General features: G+C 43.8%; 1 protein-coding gene across 1 annotated transcript in view; it reads left to right on the forward strand.

Annotated features, from left to right (window-relative positions):
• Window positions 1–22,297, forward strand: part of LOC146869375 (E3 ubiquitin-protein ligase TRIM39-like) — a 196,616-nt gene that overhangs the window by 155,360 nt on the left and 18,959 nt on the right. Inside the window, exon 8 of the mRNA XM_085599665.1 lies at window positions 1,025–1,051. Within this exon, the coding sequence (XP_085455791.1) occupies window positions 1,025–1,051 (27 nt within the window). The remainder of the gene's footprint in view (window positions 1–1,024; window positions 1,052–22,297) is intronic.

Raw genomic sequence — 22,297 nt, forward strand, 5'->3', positions numbered from 1 at the left:
TGCCTAGTATGGCTGGAGGTGTGTTACTTCATATTGCTTGTTTTGCATGATCATGTTTTTCTCGACTGCAGACGCAGTCTCAAACTGCCTTTGCTAGCTAGCGAATAGCTTATTGTTATGTATTAGACAACTGATAGTGAGATTCTCATTGAAAGAAGAAGACTTAGTGCCAAGATGGGAGAGCGACTCGTGGGAAGAGCTGGTTGTACCCAACAGATTGTCCATCCCAAGGACATTGGAGTGTGTAGGCCTTTGTGCTGTCCTGAGACAATTCACCTACTCCCAGGATAAGATGAAATCTTAATGTTCTAAAGTGTGGGAATGGGCACGAATGCTGTTAAAGTATTGAAATTGTTATGTCCTCCTTTGACTAGTGGGGAGATGCTGAAGGAGATGTTTGCTGACTTCGAGCTGAGAAGTCCTTTCTTGTCTCTGTTGATCTCCTCTGCTCGAGTGTAAAGGATTGGAGTCTGAGCATTCACATTCTCTCATCAGAGGGCTTCATTTGGTTTCTGAACCTGACACCTTACTTTATTCGCCTAACTGTACCTCCTTTCCTGACCTTTACCCGTTTAGTTTAGAACAGGGAATTTCCTTTATGGAACACACTTTTTGCATATTTTGTATTCTTGACTTCGTAATTGTCAATGTTCTTTTTTCCTGGATGCCGAAACATCAGCATTTGAGCAATTTAACTTTGTAACAATAATGCTTAAATGCTGAATGCTTAAAGGTTAATTTGACTAAATTTGGTTAATAAATCCTTTGAATTTATCAAAACTTTCCAGGCTGTTTCCTGTGAAGCCCAATTGGTTTTCTCTGTTTATGGAAATGCAATTGAAACCTTAATTGAAACCTTATTGATTATAGAACATGAACATGTCTTCTTATCTTATTTTGATGCAGGGAATATCTGCCGACTCTATATAGTTTTGTTTTTAAAACCCTCATATTTAATCTTTTGTAATCTGTTCATTTTATTGTATAAGGCCTATTGACATGTTTTTTTCTGTATTTCTCCTAGATTGGGAAACGCCCAGGCGCTTTGCAGGTAACTACAAACAATCCTTTCTAAATCATCCATTATATAGGGACTCAGCTGTTGTCTCATTTGCATAATGACTGTAAGAGACACAGCTGCTTCATTTACCCCTATGTGAGGTACAGTATGCTCCCTCACAAAGGCTATGCTTGGCCATTTCCTCACTGTCCTTGCAAACTCTCCTTATCAGGGATATGAATTCTCATTTATAAGGGGCATGACAAACACTGTTATGTGGGCACAACATGCGGTATGATGCTTTGATGAATCCAAAACACAGTTCGCTACCATCATCTCCCTCACACCACAGACCAAGAGCAAGGATGAAAGACTTGATATTTTCCTCAATAAATCCCTACCTTTGTCCCAACATCCAATCAGTGGCATATCTTGGCCAGTAAAATTGGGGGTGGTGGTGTAAGCTTCATATTTTGAAACAATCACACTGGCATATAATGATAAAATATATTTATTATAAGACATGGAGGGTGCATGAGATGGACTTAAGGGGCAGCCGAAAGGGAGAGGAATGCAGATTGGTAGTGGTACTAAGTGAGAAAAAAAGGGTATTTTGTAAAATAATCAACATTTCTGAAGACTTTCAAAACAGAGGGGGAGAGTGTGTGCATTTCTATCTGTGTGTATGTAAAATGTCTTGAGGAAATCCAACAGATGCCTCACCATACACAACTGAAAGCACCTGTACAGAACTATTTGATAGAAAATACATTCATAACACCCCACCCAAAACTACGTCCCTTCAGCCAATAATGTTACGATTCCATCGTTCTGCCTCTTGGAGACACTGTACATGGACCAACTGCAGCCTGGAAGTCACCACTAAAACTCATACAAAGTCCCTGTATAACGTCTTTCGGCTTCCTAATTCAATGTTAGGCACATTGGAAAACCCATAGTTGCTTCCTTGGATGTCAGGTTCTATAATGCACTACCAAGTATTGAATAAGAACTGGCATCTACTGTGCATTACTTTCTTTTTCTTAATTAACCATCTACTGTGCATTACTTTCTTTTTTTAATTAAAATTTCTTTATTAGTTTATATATGCAGAATACAGATAGAAAATAACCAGGAGTAATTATATACATCTGAAATCTCATGATGACATACAGTTCATAATGGTAAATCAAGGAACCAGAACAGTTATCAGTACTGGCGGTGGTTGTTACCATTCCTGCAGCCTGTGTAACTGCTACCGTGGGTTGAGATCTGACATCCTCCGTGGGATAGACCTAAAAGGGACCATGTGAACTGACTGAGATCTTTATTCAGAAAAGTTCCAAAGCACTGCAAAACGATCAAATTCACACCGGTCTCATGTAATCTCTTGACATGTAATCTCTTTATTTGCTGGCTATGAGAGACCGTATCAAAAGCTGCAGACAGATCAAAAAGGATCCCCGGATCAACCTCCGATCTGATACTAAGTGGACTCAGTGTTATATCTGCCTTAAAAGCTTGTTTGTGTCGAGTCCGGTAGGTTATTATTTTCCAAGACATGTATTAGCTGCGCATTAACGAGCCTTTCAAATACCTTCGACATATATGGTAAAAAAGAGATTGGACGATAGTTACACAGGGTGGAAACATCCATCCCTGCTCTCTTCACCAAAGGTTGAGTCAGGGCCTGCTTCCAACTAGCAGGATATTCTGCATTGTTCAAGTATAGATTACAAATCTGGGTAAGCAAAAGAGTTAGTATAGAAGCCAAACGAGAAAAGATGATATTGGGACATGGATCAAAGAACGATCCAGATTTCACCTCTTCTGTGACCTATTCAGCCTGTTCTGAATTAAGTCGCAAAGTTGCCTAAATTGGCCACAGCTCTTTCATGAGTTCCAAATTGCTCATATGAGATCTTATCTAAAGGAGGTTGGAACTCAAATGTCCAATAAATCTTCTCCATTGTATCATTAAAAAAAATTGAGCCACCCCTTCACATCGCTCAGCCAAGGAGTTGATTGTCTGATTTAGACTTACAGGGTTGGCTAATTCCCTTACAATTTTAAATATTTCTTTCAGGGAACCACCATTTTCCTCCAGTCTTTTTACAAAGTAATATTTTTTATGCTTTCTGAGCAGCTTATGACAAGCTTCAGTACAGATCTATAAGCCAATCAATCTTCAGAGTGCTTTGAGCATGGCCATAGGTACTCTAGTGCTTTGCATTTCCTCTTTTCCAACCTAAGCTCGTTAGAATACCAGTTCTCTAATGGGGATGAGCTAGATGAGTTGCCTGACTTCCAAGGGGCACATCCATCAAATGCCTTAATCATGGCTGAGTCAAAATCCTCCAAGTATGTTTCAAGAGGAGTGCAATTTCCCAGCTCTGAGGGACAGAAATGACTTGTAAAATACTCAGAATTAGCTTTCCTCCAGGCTCTCTTCGGGACTGGAGTGGAAGCAGGGGTTATTGGCCTGGCCATAGGCAGCATAAACGAAAAATAATTAGGAAGTGATCAAAACCAATGGCTCAGGTCAATATAATAAATCTCAGTTGTATCAATATCTAAGTTATGCCCTGCCCTTTGAACCAGGCCCTTTATCCAATGCTTTAATTGATGATTCTGCATGATTCTGCATCTCATACTCCAACATTTTGCATAGAGAGTCTTCAATGTCTTCGAAATGAAGGTTCAAATCACTGATTATTAAAAAAAAGATTATGTTTTAAAACCAAAGGGGACAGCCAAGCAAATAACTTAGTTACCAACTGAGAATTATGGGCAGGCGGCCTATAAAGAATGGCTCCACCTATTAACATCTAGGAGTTTTGTGAAAGCTGGAAATCAGAAGGTACCCCAGTAGACTTAAGGCCTACTGTCAAGGCAGATCCCTGAAGTCTAATTCTTTGAATGAATGAAAAGATTTGTAGAGTGCATAGATACTACAAGAGTGTCCCAACGCTAGACCAAATCAATAGGGAGGGTCGAAGGCATCTGATCCCTTAAACATGTGGGTTTTCAATTGTTGCAGAATCATCTGGGGAGGTAGGGTTTCACCCTGTTAAGAAGGAAACTTGGGCTGGTCGTACAAAAGGCTGAGTGTTCAACTGTCAGTTCCTTAAAGAAGACTCTTGCATTCACTTAGAGCCAGTGTAGCTGACTTTGGTATAAGTTGATTGAGGAATGTCTAGGAAGATTGAACAGCAGAAAAACTGCCATGTTTTGAACCTTTTGTAGGCGCTGCATAAGGTAATCTGGGATACCCAGATAGAGAATGTTGACATAGTCTTGTTCAGACAGAATAAAGGCCTCCACCACAGTCTTCTGGGCTGTCCATGCTACAGTTTAAGGAACATCCTTAGCACCCTAAGGATCCAGCAGGCGGGTTTAACCACATCAGAGATCTGGGGTTTAGGGGATAGATTTGAGTCAATGAGAACTCCTAGGTATTTAGCCAGTGCAGCCGGTGGTGGGGGTGGGGAAGGAGAGACGTATAATGAAGCTGGCTGCCAAGCCCTGACCAGCTGGGTAGTTCCCCAATAGCAGAACCTCCATTTTATCAGGGTTGCATTGCAGGGAGTTGGCCTTCAACCAATCCATCACAGCTGTAATACATGCCGTAAATTTGACTTTGGCCACTGCCTCATGGTTGTTATAGGTCAACAGGAGTTGCGTGTCATTTGCATAGGAGACTACCTGAATGCCGAAGGACTCAATTAGGTAAGCCAGTGGTGTCACATATACATTAAAAACTGTGGGGCTCAGGGCTGAGCCCTAAAGCATTCTGTGCTTAAGTGCTTTAGCTTCCAAGAGGTGGGGTTTGAACTGGATTGCTTGTTTTCTGTCCTCAAGAAAGGAACTTAGCCAGGACAAGGTCTACTCTTCCACCCCAATGTCAGTGAGTTGGGGTAACAGGATTTCGTGAAGGGGAGGTCGTTCCAGGACTTGGCGGCGAGGTAGGAGAAGGAGCAGCTCCCGCATCAGCTGCAACAGACGCGTAGGATGTAGGCTAAGGCTAGGGTGGAGGACCTGAGCTCTCTGGTCAGTGGAAGGTCAGGCGGTTGTTGATGTAGGTGGGCCCGGTATTGTGGAGGGCTTTGTAGGTGTGAGTGAGGAGCTTGAAGTATCTTCCCTGGATGGAGACCCAGTGGAAGCTCCTGAGGGGAGGGGTTATGGTGGATCTTCTGAGAAGGTCAAGGATGAGTCTCGCCTCTGAGTTCTGGACTATTTTGAGGCAGTTGAGGAGTTCGTTGGTGGTTCTGGTGTAGCGAGCATTGCCGTAGTTGAGTAGGCTCAATATGGGGTACTGGGTTATAGTCTTCCTGTATGAGCTGGGGATCCAGCAAAAGATCCTGTAGAGCATGTGGAGAATGTGAAAGCAGGCAGCGTAGACGGCGTTGATCTATAGTTTCATTGTGAGGTGAGAGTCCAGGATGATTCCGAGGTTAGACGTCTAAGTTAAACGAGGGGAATGCTGGTGAAACGTCAGCAAGAGACACGAGCAAAATTATTACGATAAAATTAAGAAGGAAGTGGATACTTGATGAGAGACAATAGATGTAGAATTATCCCGTTTTGGAGCCTTGAGGAAGCCCATTGGGTGAAACGCGCGTCGGCTGGCTGTGAATTGGAAATGGCTGTTTTTAGCTGAATTTGGAATAAAAGCCAATCATTAACAACTCAACGTGAATCAATTTTTGAACCGCCCATTTGAGCTATTCAGTTCCATAGAATGGACTTGATGATACCAAATCAATAACTTCTTGCGGTGTGCTACAGTGTTCTTGGTGTTGAATTACTGTTTGAAGAGTTATTATTACTGTAAAACTATTTTTTTCAAAAGAGTTTTGAAGCAGAACGAGTTGGTTCCGATGCTAAGTGCGACCGGGGCAGGCAAGTGGAAATCCACTATCAACACACAGTTATTTGTATAACAAAAACATGCAACTATTTTTGATTTAAATTGGGTTAAATTTAAAGTGCAGAAAAATGTTCTGCAAAAATTTTCTAAGTAGGGAACATTTTTGTGCATTTTAAATTCCTCCCACTTGAACAAATTACTGTATATTCGAGGCATATGAGCTGTAAATTGTATACTTTAGCATAGATCGCCATCTGGTGTTGGGTTCGGATGTTTGCAGTTTTTTTTGTCGAAGAAGTCTTTTTTAGTTACGAGATAGGCGACTCCTCCTTATGGTGACAGTGCGCATGGGCATCGACTCCATCCCCAGATTGTTTTTTTCCCCCATCGGGTTCGGATGTGACTTTCTGTGCTCCGGGTCGGTGTCATTATCGAAACCCCCTTCGACGTGCAATCACTTACCACTCAACGGTATTATCTCGATTGCGTTTCCCTTTCTCAACGCGCATCTTCTACGATTGAAAAAACTTCGACGCGGGCCGCTGGGCCTACCCGCGCCGATCACTACGGAAGTCAAAGGAATGGACTCCCTTTAAGAAATGTCCCCAGTGTGGTGCTAAATTCCCACTTGGACCTACACCCAGTGTGTAATCTTTGCCTCTCTCCAGAACGCTGAGAGGATACTTGTGATGCTTGTCTATCATTCAAGTCCAAGAACACCATTCGTAAAGGTCGGGCTTGACGCCACGAAATGGCCAGAGGAAGCCGGACATCTTCCATCCAGGCCCCGACAGCCTTCCGGAACAAGCCCAGGAGGAACAGGTCTCAGTCAGCTCTGCTGACCTGGTTCTCTGGCTCTAGAGCAGCTCTGCTGACCTGGTTCTCTGGCTCTAAAGAAGCTCTGCTGACCTGGTTCTCTGGCTCTACAGTGGCTCTGCTGACCTGGTTCTCTGGCTCTAAAGCAGCTCTGCTGACCTGGTTCTCTGGCTCTAGAGCGGCTTTGCTGACCTGGTTCGCTGGCTCTACAGCAGCTCTGCTGACCTGGTTCTCTGGCTCTAGAGCAGCTCTGCTGACCTGGTTTTCTGACTCTAAAGCAGCTCTACTGACCTAGTTCTCTGGCTCTAAAGCAGCTCAGTTGATTTGGTTCTCTGGCTCTAGAGCAGCTTTGCTGACCTGGTTCTCAGGCTGTACAACGGCTCTGCTGACCTGGTACTCTGGCTCGAGAGCAGCTCTGCTGTCCTTGTTCTCTGGCTCTACCAACGGCTCTGCTGACCTGGTTCTCTGGCTCTACAGCAGCTCTGCTGACCTAGTTCTCTGGCTCTACAACGGCTCTGCAGACTTGTTTCTCTGGCTCTAAAGCAGCTTTGATGACCTGGTTCTCTGACTCTACAACAGGTCTGCTGAGCTTCTTCTCTAGCTCTACAGCAGCTCTGCTGATCTGGTTTTGTGGTTCTTCAGCAGCTCTGTTGACCTGGTTCTCTGGCTCCAAAGCAGCTCTGCTGACCTGGTTCTCTGGCTCTAGAGTGGCTCTGCTGACCTGGCTCTCTGGCTCTGCCACAGCTCTGCTGTCCTAGTTCTCTGGCTCTAGAGCAGCTCTGCTGACCTGGTTCTCTGGCTCTACCAACGGCTCTGCTGACCTGGTTCTCTAGCTCTAAAACAGCTCTGCTGACCTGGTTCTCTGGCTCTAGAGCTGCTCTGCTGACCTGGTTCTCTGGCTCTACATCAGCTCTGCTGGCCTAGTTCTCCGGCTCTACATCAGGTCTGCTGGCCTAGTTCTCCGGCTCTAAAGCAGCTCTGCTGACCTAGTTCTCTGGCTCTAAAGCAGCTCTGCTGACCTGGTTCTCTGGCTCTAAAGCAGCTCTGCTGACCTGGTTCTCTGGCTCTAGAGCAGCTTTGCCGACCTGGTTCTCTGGCTCTACAGCAGCTCTGCTGACCTGTTTCTCTGGCTCTAAAGCAGCTTTGCTGACCTGGTTCTCTGGCTCTACAACGGCTCTGCTGACCTTGTTCTCTGGCTCTAAAGCGGCTCTGGTGACCTGGTTCTCGGGCTCTACAGCGGCTCTGTTGACCTGGTTCTCTGGCTGGTAAGCAGCTCTGATGACCTGGTTCTGTGGCTCTAGAGCGGCTCTGCTGACCTGGTTCTCTGGCTCTACAGCAGCTCTGCTGACCTAGTTCTCTGGCTCTAGAGCAGCTCTGCTGACCCGGTTCTCTGGTTCTACAACGGCTCTACTGACCTGGTTCTCTGGCTCTACAGCAGCTCTGCTGACCTGGTTCTCTGTCTCTAAAGCAGCTCTGCTGACCTGGATCTCTGGCTCTAGAGAAGCTCTGCTGACCTGGTTCTCTGGCTCTAAAGCAGCTCTGCTGACCTGGTTCTCTGGCTCTAGAGCAGCTTTGCTGACCTGGTTTTCAGGCTGTACAACGGCTCTGCTGACCTGGTTCTCTGGCTCAAGAGCATCTCTGCTGACCTTGTTCTCTGGCTGTACAGCAGCTCTACTGACCTGGTTCTCTGGCTCTACAGCGGCTCTGCTGGCCTAGTTCTCTGGCTCTAAAGTAGCTTTGCTGACCTGGTTCTCTGGCTGTACAATGGCTCTGCTGACCTGGTTCTCTGGCTCTAAAGCAGCTCTGCTGATGTGGTTCTCTGGCTCTACAGCGGCTCTGTAGACCTGGTTCTCTGGCTTTAAAGCAGCTCTGCTGACCTGGTTCTCTGTCTCTAGAGCAGTGGTGCTGACCTGGTTCTTAGGCTCTAGCACAGCTTTGCTGACCTGGTTCATAGGCACTAGAGCAGCTCTGCTGACCTGGCTCTCTGGCTTTGAAGCAGCTCTGCTGACCTGGTTCTCTGGCTCTAGAGCAGCTCTGCTGACCTGGTTCTCTGACAGATATAGGGTCGATTCTGAAGAAAAGTCATCCAGGAGTAACATTTTATAATTGGCAGATGGTTGTAGGAGTACTGCCGAGAAACCATGATGACAATCACACTTTGATCAGGCCAGTTGTAGAATTCTTTGTAATTCTCAACGTTCTCACATGCGTATATGGGTATTTTTGGGAAAAAAAAAAATGTGAAGTACATTTACGCATGCGCAAATCCCTCTTAATTACAGAAACCCATTCCCCTGCATCGCAAACAATTTTGGGTGAGTCTGTTCTCCGTTTCCACCCTCCTTAAAGACGTACTCCTGCCCGGGCAATATTACATTTTGGACCGTGTCACAGGAGGGAACAGATTGCAAGAACACCCACAAACATATGCAAGCTTGGCGGGGAGAAACTTCCAGTCCCAGAGCATTCCCACCACGTAACAGCCGCACCCGCCCCTTGGTCGCACAATACATGGAAGTAAATATCTTTTCTAATGTTCTAAATCTACACTCTGACTCCTACGCCTGGATTAACCGCTGACGGCCGTGCGCGTGCACATCTCCTGTCCGCGCTGGCACAGTGAGCAGGAAACAGGGAGGGACTGGCGATGTGCACACATTCACATTTCCTGTCCGTACGCGTGCACATCTCCTGTCCCCCTTCGGCCAAGAAACCGACAACAATAGAACTCGCCAAGGCGAGCAGTGCATGCGCTGCGTCGCTAGGCGAGACCTAAAAATGGACATGGGCACTAACACCTCTACACCCCTACACCTCCTCCTCCAGCTATTGATCCCAATCTACTGATCTCTCCAGTACACACTCCAGAACACACTTTTCCACGTTCACAACCAGAGGATAGTAATGAAGGAGATTGGGACGGACAAGGGGATGATAATATAATTCCACAATAAGATAATGATGATAATGATAATACCCCACAGGAGCCAGATCTATGGACGGACTATAATACAGATCCTGACTTAACAGACCCAGATCTTTATCCCTCTAAGCCATCCCCACCAAACGATAATGTAGGTTTGCCCTACTAATCAATAGGGATGCAACGTATCACAGAGTAAATTTACATTCAGACCCTGTAGAGGAGGATTTTCTCTTAGAAACATTTGCTCAGCCACAAAAAACCTCACACGTCCTACCAATGTTAAAAGGTCTAATTAAACACACACCAGAAGTGTTTAAAGACCTTGTTAGGACTAGAGTGCCTAACCCAAGGATAGACAAGAAATACAAAGCAGCTCCCAGTGACCCCATATACATTAAAGGTTAGCTTCCTTTAGATACCCTGGTAGTGGCTAATGCATGTAAAAGGGCCAACTCTGAAGGTTCAGGTGACATACCGCCCTCGGATAAAGTATCCACATTATTAGACGCATCAGGCAAACGTATGGCGTTTCAGGCTGCAAACTATTGGAAAATAGCCAACACACAAGCTCTCTTGGCAAGGTATGATAGGGCTCACTATGATGAACTGGAAATGCTCATTCAACACCTACCAGAGCAATACAAAGACAAGGCCAATGACCTCATACAGGAAGGCAAATTAATTACGAACATATCAATCAAATGTGCTCTAGATGCAGCGGACACTGTGTCCCGCGCAGTCAATACTAGCGTATTGTTACGCAGGCATGCTTGGCTCAGGATATCTGGATTTAATCAAGAGGTGCAAACCAGTATCCTTAATCAGCCCTTCGACCAAGAGCACCTCTTTGGCCCTGCAGTGGACACATCTCTAGAGAAAATGAAAAAGGATATGGAAACTGCAAAATCTATGGGAGCCTTGCAGTTATCTTCTTCTAGAGGCTCCTTTTGAGGCTCCTTTTATTGGGCTGGCTCTAAAACCAACACCCATCCTCATCCTGCAAAAGCCCCATTCAGAGCTCCTTTTCCAAAGGATACTTTAGGGGAGGTTACAGGGGTAACAACAACAAAGGCAGATGCCGGGCTAATAACACCCGAAGCTCCCCTACCACCAAGCAGTGACTTCCCTGCCCTTCCCCCGACCATTCCACACCTGTTGGGGGACGCCTTTCACAGTTACTACCTGTCTGGAATTCCTTCACTACAGACAGGTGGGTAAGACAAATTATCCAACATGGTTACTGCCTGGAACTCACGTCCAGTCCCCCACACATTCTTCCCAAACACCATCCAATGTCCGCATAACATTTAACTCTCCTCAAACAGGAGGTTCTCTCTCTACTACACAAAAATGCAATAGAACCAGTCCCCTTAACCCAACAGGACACCAGGGTTTACTCCAATCCAATCAGACCACTTCCACATGGTCACTCCTCAACAGGTGCTCCCTCTACTTCAACAATGTGACTTCCTCTCCACTCTGGATCTAAAGGACGCCTACTTTCATATTCCTATTCACCCCTCTCACAGAAAGTATCTCAGGTTCATGGTGGACGGGCAACATTATCAATTCAAAGTCCTCCCATTTGGAGTAACCACGGCACACAGAGTCTTCACCAAATGCCTCACAGTTGTAGCAGCTCATTTAAGAAGGCAACACATCCATGTGTTCCCTTATCTGGATGACTGGCTCATAAAAGCCAAATCTCACAACAGTTGTGTACAGCACACACAAAAGACTATTCATCTACTTCACGACTTAGGTTTCACAGTAAACCTCACCAAGTCTCCCCTTCAACCATCCAACATACAACAGTATCTAGGAGCTACTCTAGACACCTCAGAAGCTCTAGCATACCCCAATCCAAGCTGGATTCACTCCATGCACGCTCTATTATCACAATTTCGGCCCCAACACTCGCTGCCAGCTCCAGTGTTTATGCAGTTAATCGGGATGATGGCCTCTTGGATCCTCATCGTCCCTTATGCAAGACTCCAAATGCGCCCATAGCAAGAATGCTTAGCCCATCAGTGGAACCAGGCTCAAGGTCAGCTAACAGATCTGGTGTTGGTGGACGACCGCACACATTGCTCTTTGCAGTGGTGGAATACACAAAACCTTTCCAAAGGGCGGCCGTTACTCAACCCGGTCCCACAGATAGTACTAACAACAGACGTGTCGGTCACCGGTTGGGGAGCTAATCTACAAAGTCAGACTGTTTAGGGCTTATGGACCCCTTGACAGAAACAACTCCACATAAATCACTTGGAGTTACTAGCAATCTTTTTAGCACTAAAGTCTTTCCAACTCTTGCTACTAGGCAAAGCTGCCCTTAAACGTACAGACAACATGACAGCAATGTATTAAATTCAAAAGCAGGGGGGACACACTCTCTCCAACTTTCGCACCTAGGGCAAACTATATGGGGATGGGCTATTCCTCAAAACATATACCTCCTCGCGGAACATCTCCCGGGAGTACACAATCAGATCGCGGATCTGCTCAGTCGGCAAACAGAACACATCCACGAATGGGAACTACATCCTCAAGTTCTTCTTCCATTCTTTCAAATTTGGGGACACCCAGACATAGATCAGTTCACCACTCATCACAACGCAAAATGCCCAAGCTTCGCCTCCAGGTATCCACACCCATTGTCCAAAGGCAATGCGCTATGAATGAACTGGTCAAACAAATGTGCTTACGCTTTTCCGCATCTCCCGCTCATTCAGTTAGTGGTTCGGAAACTCAAACAGCATTCCCTCACAATGATCCTAGTTGCTCCAACATGGGTCTGACAACCATGGTTCGCAACCCTCTGGGAACTATCAGTAGTTCTGCCTCAAAAGCAATGCCTCTCACCCAAACTTCTTACACAGAACCATGGAGAGATAAGACATCCAGATCCCAATCAACTCAATCTTGCGATCTGGCTCCTGAGGTCCTGAGTTTGGCTACCTCAATCTCCCACCAGATTGTATGAACGTCATCAAAGAGGCTAGACGTCCTACCACAAGGGCACTCTATGCAGTAAAGTGAAAGCGATTTGTTGTTTATTGTACAAATACCAAAATCAACCCACTAGATGCTTCCATTCAAAACATTATCTGTTATCTTTTGCATCTACAACAATGCAATTTGGCATATACAGCTATACGGCTACATCTAGCTGCAATAGCCGCTTACCTCCAAAACAGACAACGCTTTTCTTTATTTCGAGTTCCTGCTATCAAAGCATTTATGGAAGGACTTAAAAGAATAATTCCACCTAGTGCTCCACCTTCCCCAGTCTGTAACCTCAATGTTGTCCTTACCAGGCTCATGGGTCCCCCATTTAAACCTCAACACAAATGTGCGTTACAATTCCTCATTTGGAAGGTAGCGTTCCTGATAGCTATCACATCCCTCAGAAGAGTTAGTGAACTCCAGGCATTAACCATACAAGAACCATTTTTGCAAATGTATCATAGTAAAGTGGTTAATTTCAGCCTAAGCTAGTTTCTGCCTTCCACCTTTATCAGTCTGTTGAACTCCCAGTTTTTTTCCCCAACCAGGATCAGTGGCAGAACATGCTCTTCACACTCTAGACATAAAAAGGGCATTACTATACTACATAGAAAGAACTAAACCTTTCAGAAAGACTAAACAACTCGTTGTATCTTTCTCCCCACCTCACAAAGGCAATCCCATTTCAAGAATAGGAATTACAAGATGGATTGTTAAATGCATCTAAATATGCTATCTCAAAGCAAAACGCACGCTAACCATTCCCCCCAGAACTCATTCCACATGTAAACTAGGGGCTTCTATGGCATTCTTAGGGAACATTCCCCTAGATGACATCTGAAAAGCAGCAACTTGGTCTACACCACACACTTTCACTAAACAATATTGTGTAGATATGCAAGCAAAGGAACAGGCTAGTGTGGGCCAGGTTGGATTTAGAACACTTTTTCAGAGCACTGCAACGGATACAGGTTGCCACCGCTAAGGAGGAAAACTGCTATAAAGTCTATGCTAAAGTATGCAATCTACAGCTCATATACCAGTATGCATCTGTCCTTGGCATGTAGAGCTGTAGAATCGTATACGCCCACCCACCTCCCCGGATACCTTTTTCCGTTGCAGTATTATCTTACTTAGATACATTGCACATGGACATCCTTTTCTACTTTCATACTAACTCCATCATTACCCTTCATTGCGAAAAACAATCTGGGGATGGAGCACTGTCACCATAAGGAGGAGTCACCTATCTCATGGCTAACAAAGACTTCTTCGACAAAAACAAACTGCAAACATCCAAGCCCAACACCAGATGGCGATCTATGCGAAAGTATACAATTTACAGATCATATGCCTCAAACATACAGTAATTTGTTCAAGTGTGAGGAATTTAAAATGCACCAGATGGCAATCTATGCTAAAGTATACAACTCTACATCTCTACATGCCAAGAACAGATGCATACTGGTAAGTAGCATTTTCCTTTTCAGTTATACATATGACACGGTGTCCAATATCCACTGGGAGCACAAGGCATGTTGTTTGTAAATACAACACTTTGAAAAAGGAGAAAATTAAAATGAAGAGTTAATGTAATCATTAAGCTAACTTTTTATTTTAGTTGTATTCCATTTAAACACATCCAGAAACATCATTTTATTTTCACACTCCAATATTGAGTTGATGTTGGAAATGGGGTTCCTGGTTGGCTAGGGTATGCACCTAATCCAAGCAGAATCCACCAGTCGAGTCAGGACAAGTAAGTTACACACCAAAGATAACCAGTGCTCACCCTGTGGTAGCTTGGCACAGAGCAGTCAGGCTTACCATCACAAACAATGTGTAAAGTATTTGTGCAACACACGCATACAGCAATTCAATAAATACACCACACAATGACTCCACACAGATTCTTAAAAAACAGGGTATTTTTGTATCTGGTTAAAGCGATACCAAAGCAACAAAATTCCCATCACGATTTCTCAAGTTATCACTGTTAAAACATTTATCATCACTTTGCTTTTGGAAAGTTGCCAGCGCGGTGGAACGAGCTCTCAAGATGTGGGACTTCGTTGTGGTACTTGATCTTAATGAAGCGAAACCCCACAATGGTTAAAGCATGCAACTACCCATGCAATCACAGCCCCCCTTTGGGTCCAGAAAGGCTTAAACCAACAAATGGCCAAGCTTTGCAGTCTTACTCAAATATATGCATGACCTTAAGCTCAATCGATTGTGAAGACACACAAGGTGGACACCGAGACCATGCGGGTCCCTCTACTCACAGTTCTTTGTCTCTTTTGGTCGAGTCTACTTGGTGGTTAGTCTTGCTTTGGCCACTTAGACGCTGGTGGAGATGATGTGTCGTTTCGGGAGTGCCACGCGAGGTTTGATTCCAACCACGTGACACAGCAGAGGATCCCTTTGGGGCTGTTTATAGTGCAACTTTAGGTCCCAATTGTGGAACGGTGTCTTGATCCCACAATGGATGATGTCCGATATTACCTTCTACTTGTTTTTTTCAGAAGTTCGTGTGTTGAGGTGCATCACAGTCTGTGATTCCATAGCTAACTGCTGCACATGATTATTGGGCTTGGTTGACAGTAGTCGGTGGAGTATACTGTGGTACAGCAGGTGCAAACAGTGCAATCGGGTCTTGATTCTATGATTGAGGATGTCATAAGTTAAAGTCTGTGATGATTTTTGTGTACCCCCTCTGATCAGGTGCAACCAACTCCATGCTTCCGAATCCAACGGTATGTGGCTGTGAGTTGTGAATGACCACTGGATTTGGTGTAAACTGTAGTTCGCAGGGTTCACAATTTAGATTGGTGGTGATTGTTTAATTACAGAATCCAGTAGTTAAGTAATTAGAATGTCTATTGAAACATATACAATATTGTTTTAGTATACTTGCTTCAAGTTTTTTTATGTAAGTTATAGGTTTAGTGAACTTACCAAATTTATCTTGAAAGTCCAAAGGAAGAGTGAATAGTGTAGACTGTGGAGAGATGAAATCCCAATTCGAATTGTTTTGATTTATTAATTGTAGAGTTTTGTGTAATTTATGTTGTTTTATTTTGTAAAGAGGTAGTGAGAAAAAGTATTGATGGTTGTGTGTGAGCACTGCTTTTAATTAACAATGCAGACAGTAGTGTTCACAATTCAGATCGAGTTGCTATTGTAGATGATGCAGTCCTGTAAGAGAAGAGAAGAGATTGCTGTAGTGTGCTCTGTCTACACCACTCATACGCATCATTGCAGGCTCGGCACACGTTTTCTTTGCTTCGTGTATTGCAAACTGTAGAGCTCAAGTCAATGCTATGTGACTGTGGGCCCTTGCTGAACGCTCTCTCTGACCTATACTGCAGACTTCAGTGTTCCCATTTGACATTGAGTCGGTATTGTAGATGATGCAGTCCTGTAGGATACGACATTGCTCCAGTGCGCTCTGTCTGCACTACTCATACGCATCATTGCGGGCTCTGCACATTTTTTTTTTGGTTCGTGTATTGCAAACCGTAGAGCTCAAGTCAATGCCACGTGGCTGTGGGCCCTTGCTGACCGCTCTCTCTGGCCTATACTGCAGACTTCAGTGTCCACATTTGACATTGAGTCGGTATTATAGATGATGCAGTCCTGTAGGATAAGACATTGCTCCAATGCTCTCTGTCTGCTCCAATGATATGCATCATCGCAGGCTCTGCACACGTTTTTTTTCTTTGTGTATTGCAAACTGTAGAGCTCAAGTGAATGTCATGTGGCTGTGGGCCCTTGTGACCGCTCACTTTGGCCTACACTGTATACAGCAGTGTTCACAATTGAGATTGAGTCGCTATTGTAGATTAGGTAATTCTGTAGGAAAAGACATTGCTCCAGTGTGCTCTGTCTGCAGCACTTATACGCATCATTGTAGGATCTGTACACATTTTGTTTGCTTTGTGTATTGCAAACTGTAGAGGTCAAGTCAATTCCACGTGGCTGTGGGCCCTTGGTGAACGCTCTCTCTGGCCTATACTGCAGACTTCTGTGTCCACATTTGACATTGAGTCGGTATTGTAGATGATGCAGTCCTGTAGGAAAAGATATTGCTCCAATGCGCTCTGTCTGCACCACTCATATGCATCATTGCAGGCTCTGCACACGTTTTTTCTTTTGTTTGTGTATTGCAAACTGTAGAGCTCAAGTGAATGTCATGTGGCTGTGGGCCCTTGTGACCGCTCACTCTGGCCTACACTGCATACAGCAGTGTTCACAATTGAGATTGAGTCGCTATTGTAGATGAGGTAGTCCTGTAGGAAAAGACATTGCTCCAGTGTGTACTGTCTGCACCATGCATATGTATCATTGCAGGCTTTGCAGACTCTTTTGTTGCTTCCCTGATGACAAACTGGGTAGGTGAAGTCACTTTACGTATCTGTGGGTCCTTTGTGACCGCTCTCTATGGCCTACACTGCAGACAGCAGTGTTCATAATTCAGATTGAGTCGGTATTGCAGATGATGCAGTGTTGATGGCAACAGATATTGCTTCTTGTACGGCCTGTCTACAGCACGCATTATCGGTGGCTGTGCAAATGCTTAATGCTTTTGATGGGTACGGAACTGTAGTTTTCTCCCAAAAAAAAAAGATGTAAATATTTTGTGGGGAAGATATAAAAGATCACATAATTTGTAAAGTTTAAAAAAGGATGATAGAGTTGCAAAATATTAAAAAACAATTTGAAAAAATATAGGTTTTTAAATATTAAAATAAGAAATGAACATTTAACATTTAAAAAAACTTCGAAATTCACTGGAAAAACCATAGGTTTTACAGACGTTATAGTTAGGAATTAGCATTTAATAAACCTTAGAAATATATATAAATATATATATATATATATCTATATATATATATATATATATATATATATATATATATATATATGTACATATATATATATATATATGTGTGTATTTATAAAAATTAACAAATAGCACTATAAAAATATATTTAATCAATATTCAGAACAGTATTGGAGTCTGCGAAAATGACATGTACTATTCCCAGTGCCGTTTATGCAGGAGTAGGGAAAGTGTAGAACTTCAGAGGGGTTAGATTTACAATGCCTACCCTAGTTTGTGCAGCAGTAGGGAAAGTACTTGACTATGAACAGGTAACATTTACTATTCCTACACCAGTCAGCGCAAAGATATGGAAAGTGTCGGAGGGGTTACATTTACTATTCCCACTCCAGTTTAGGCAACAGTGGAGAAAGCGTTAGACTTTGGAGGGGTTATATCTACTATTCCTACTCCAATCAGCACGGCAGTAGGAAAAGTACTGGACTTCAAAGGTGTTAAAATTACTATTCCCACAAACAGTGCAACAGAATGGAAAGCGCTGGACTCGGACGGGTTAGATTTACTTTTCCCACTCCAAACAACACAGCAGTAGGGAAAGTGTTGGACTTCGGAGGGGTTAGATTTACTATTCCTTCTCCAGTCAATGCAACAATAGGAAAAATACAGAACTATTAAGTGGTTAGATTTCCTATTCCTACTCAACTGTAAGCCACAGTAAAGAAAGTCTTTCTCTTCAAACACATTACATAAAGGAATAACCCTATTAATGTGGGAATAATATTATACTTTTAAAATAAACATTATTAATTAACATCTAAAAAATATATATGTATTCAAAAATAAAAACAATTTAATAATTAAAGTAAGAAGAAAGGAAAAAGTCAAATTACATGTAATAAATTAATCTTTCCTAACTACCAAAAAGTAATATATTAAATCTCAATTAATACTTAAAAAGCAAGTCAAACAAAAAATATCATAGCACAAACAAGCTGTCACAAATACCATGAAATTTATGAAAAAACTATACATTTTAAATAAATTACAATAATTACCAATTAATAAATGACCTATAATATAATTTATTTAAAACATACATATATATTTGTTTTCCGAACCAACTCATGCCATTAAAAGTAAAACACACCACTTAAAAATATATAGATAATACACATATAAATGCTAAGAGTCACAAAATGAAATAGTAGAACAATTAAACAATTATTGATAACTTAATTTACAAAGTTACATAGTTAGCAGTCAAACAACAAATAATGTAAAAATAATTGAATTTGATTTCATTTTATGTAACCTACCACCCTCTATCCCTATAAGCTAGCAGTCCACATCTAAAATATAATTAAAATAAATCTGTATTAAACAATTTACATAACTAATAGTCAATTAAATAATTAATCATCAAATAATAATTGTAATATTTGTTAATTATTACCACCTTCCCATCCTGTAGCCCTACAAATCTAGTAGCCCGCATCTAAAATAAGTATTGCACAATTTACATAATTGATAATTGTTTAAAACTCATAATTGTTAATGAACTGTTACACAATTAACTTACCATCCTATACCCCTACAAAACCAGCAGCCTACACTGAAAATATAACTGAAATAAATATTACACACTTCCCATAATTCATCAATTAAATAATTGACAATCGCTAGTTGTTAATTTTTGCTTAATAATCTTCCCACCCTTTCTGCCTACAAACCCAACAACCTGCTATGCCGCTATAAATTAATATTAACAATTAAAATATTCTAAATCACTTCAAAATACAAACTGTATGTTAAAAAGTTTATATCAATTATACAAACAATTGTAACATATACAATTAATTTTTAAAACTAAAACACATTAAAATAATTCGAAAACTATATTTTTTACATTTATATTACTGAAAACTATATTAAAACATAGATATTCTTAAAAACGATATTACTTACCTAAAAAACTATATTTTTTACTACAATATTTTTGCACCACAATATTTTTCAACCACAATATTTTTTTATGATATTTCTGTGTCCTCATATTTTGAATTCAGTGTTTTGTACAAACACCAAAAGAAATCTTTATCAGGAGAGCTCATCCCACCCTGCTCAGAGGCCGGGTCAAGACCTCCCAGGCTAATCTTGGTGCCAACTAGCCCACGCCAGTTGAACCAAGAGGGAGTGAACACTGTTAAAGAAGGATCTAGTGGGTGGCATGGGAATGTTGGCAAACAGGTAAATGTATTTTTGGAGGACCACCATTTTTTAAATTGTTAAACTCCCTGCGAGGGTCAGAGGCAGGCAGTTCCACTTTGGTATCCTTTCTTCTAGCCACGTTGTGGCTCTCGCATAATTCTCCCGACAGAGAAGTGACATAGCTCTGCTGATCTGGATCCCCAGATAGCAAACAGTCTCACCCACCCTCTCTAGAGAATTTCCCCATGGCATCAGTCAATGGCAAATTCGTGATTCCAGTTAAGGTGCCAAATTGTATACGTTTGTGCAGCATAGGCAATAGCTTCTGGGCAGGGGTTTTTACATAAATAGTGACATCATCAGCATACACGTAGATGACTATTCTCCTAAATACAAAGCTTATGCCGCAAGTGTCTCCATGTCTATAGCATATAAGATTAGAGAGAGTGAGTGGGTATCCTATCATGTACCTCTTTTTATCGCTATGGAATCCTGCACCACATCGTTTACCTGCAGTCTTGCTGTGGGGGGCCAATATAAGAGCATAATCCGTGGCAGGGAGTAAGAGCTGAGGCCTATTTTTGCAGCAGAGCTAACAAGAATGGCCACTCTATAGAGTTAAAGTCCTTTGCGTGTCTAGGAAAACCACCTCCGCTGAAAACTGTGAATTGAGTGTATGGGGAAAGGCAAATAGGTTGCAGAGATTGTGCCTGGAGGGCAATTTTGTCAAACAATGTGGGGGATATTCACAAGGAGCTATCGCCAAATTAACGGTGCTTTTTTGCAGCCAAAGTTGCGATAATTCGATCACAAGCTGATGTTAACAGCCCACAGTGCCGGTTTACCCGCGATAGCACCCGCAAAAACATCGCCTCAGAAGACCCCCACAACTATCGCTAATGAGATGCAGAGAAGGCGTTCCCATGCAAAAACACACGAAAAAACCACAACACCACTTTCACAACGAACTGCCAGATGTGCGAAGCAAACCAAAAACAGGCCATAAGCTGCGGTAGCCGCAGGTATTTAACACTTGCCTCAAGCAGGTGTAATGACGGATGACTATCTGCAGTAGGCAACGGAGCCCCGCACACAGCCACACCCGAAGAACAAACGATGGCATGGAGCTACTCATCATGCAGCTCGGAGAACCAACAGGGCCACAACACCCACCCCCACCACCCTCAGGACCCGGACCCACCCCGCCCTGGGCCACCACAGAGGCAGCACAAAGAGAGACAGCGGACCTACCGAAAATGCACCAGTCTCACAGACCTAACGCCCGAGGAAGTCATTGCCCACTACAGGCTCAAAAGGGCAACCATCCTCCGCATCATGACCCACATCGCCCACAGGCTGACGTCGCAACACAGCGTAGAACTAACATCCCTCCGCTGACAAAGCTGCTGGCTGTGCTGCACCTGTTGGCCTCTGGTACCTACCAACCAACAACTGCCAGAGTCGGAGGGGTCTCACAGCCAGCACTATCAAAGTTCATCACACCTGTCCTGGATGCCATCCTCAGCTTCATACCCCAGTACCTTCACTTCCCCAACACTGCGCAGGAACAGCTGGAGAGAAAGCAAGGATTCCCAGCTGTGTTGGGGCAATCGACTGCACACATGTCCCACTTGTGCCCCCTGCGGATACTGCACACCACTACCGCAACGGAAAGCATCAGCATTCCATCAATGTGCAGGAAATAGTGGACCACCGGGGACTTTTCATCAATGTTGTCGCCAACTACCCAGGCAGTGTGCATGATTCCTTCATCTTCAGACAGTCCGTCATAAACCAGCGCTTCCAGGATGTCACATATGGAACGGGACTGCTTGTTGGTAAGTGCCAAATCATCACATCACACACCCCAAAGCCACCAACACACAACGCACAACTGTGGGAATGCACACGTGACCAATCCACATACAACATGTCAAACTACACGACCACCTACCAGACACAACAACACCACTCCATGGTCATCCTGGGCTACCCCTGCACCAAACACAGAAATTTCATAGCAGCACAGCCACACAACAGCTGAACATGTGGCGAAGCGGAATGCAGCCATGTGTGAGGATGCAAGTGACCCATGAGTGGGAATGTACACAATGAAAAATGAGGCATGGATGTGCATGACAGACATGGGAATGCAAACAACTGATATGTCAATGCAGACCACAACTGCTGGTGACTGGAGAGTAGTGAGCAGTGGAAGCAACCATGTCAACTCAGGCCGTGGGACAGATAAAGGAAGGGTAGCACGCTGCGTCCCCCCCTGTGTGCGTGTGCCTAGTGGTTTGGCCCTGAGTACGCTAGGGCTGCGCAAGGGTAGGGTGACAAACCCCATTGCGCAGGGCGTGGTCTACTCCCAGGAAGGCCAACGTCACTGACAGTGCGGCGCCGCGCGGCCTGCCACGAGGCTGATGCCGTGAGCAGCAGGGCCTGCGACCCTGTGAGCCTGCTGCACCCCAGGACGCTGATCCACAGACCAGGCCTGCCCGCCCTAGCGCACCAGTGCTGCACTGCTCACCTGCCAACACCGTTGTGTGTCAATGAGGGCCCAACACGTGCCGGTGCAAGCACTAATCCCCAGTTCCATGACCTCTGCAGCCTCCACAGACC

Source organism: Triturus cristatus, chromosome 1_1 (genome assembly GCF_964204655.1).
Source record: "Triturus cristatus chromosome 1_1, aTriCri1.1, whole genome shotgun sequence".
Taxonomy (NCBI): Eukaryota; Metazoa; Chordata; class Amphibia; order Caudata; family Salamandridae; genus Triturus; species Triturus cristatus.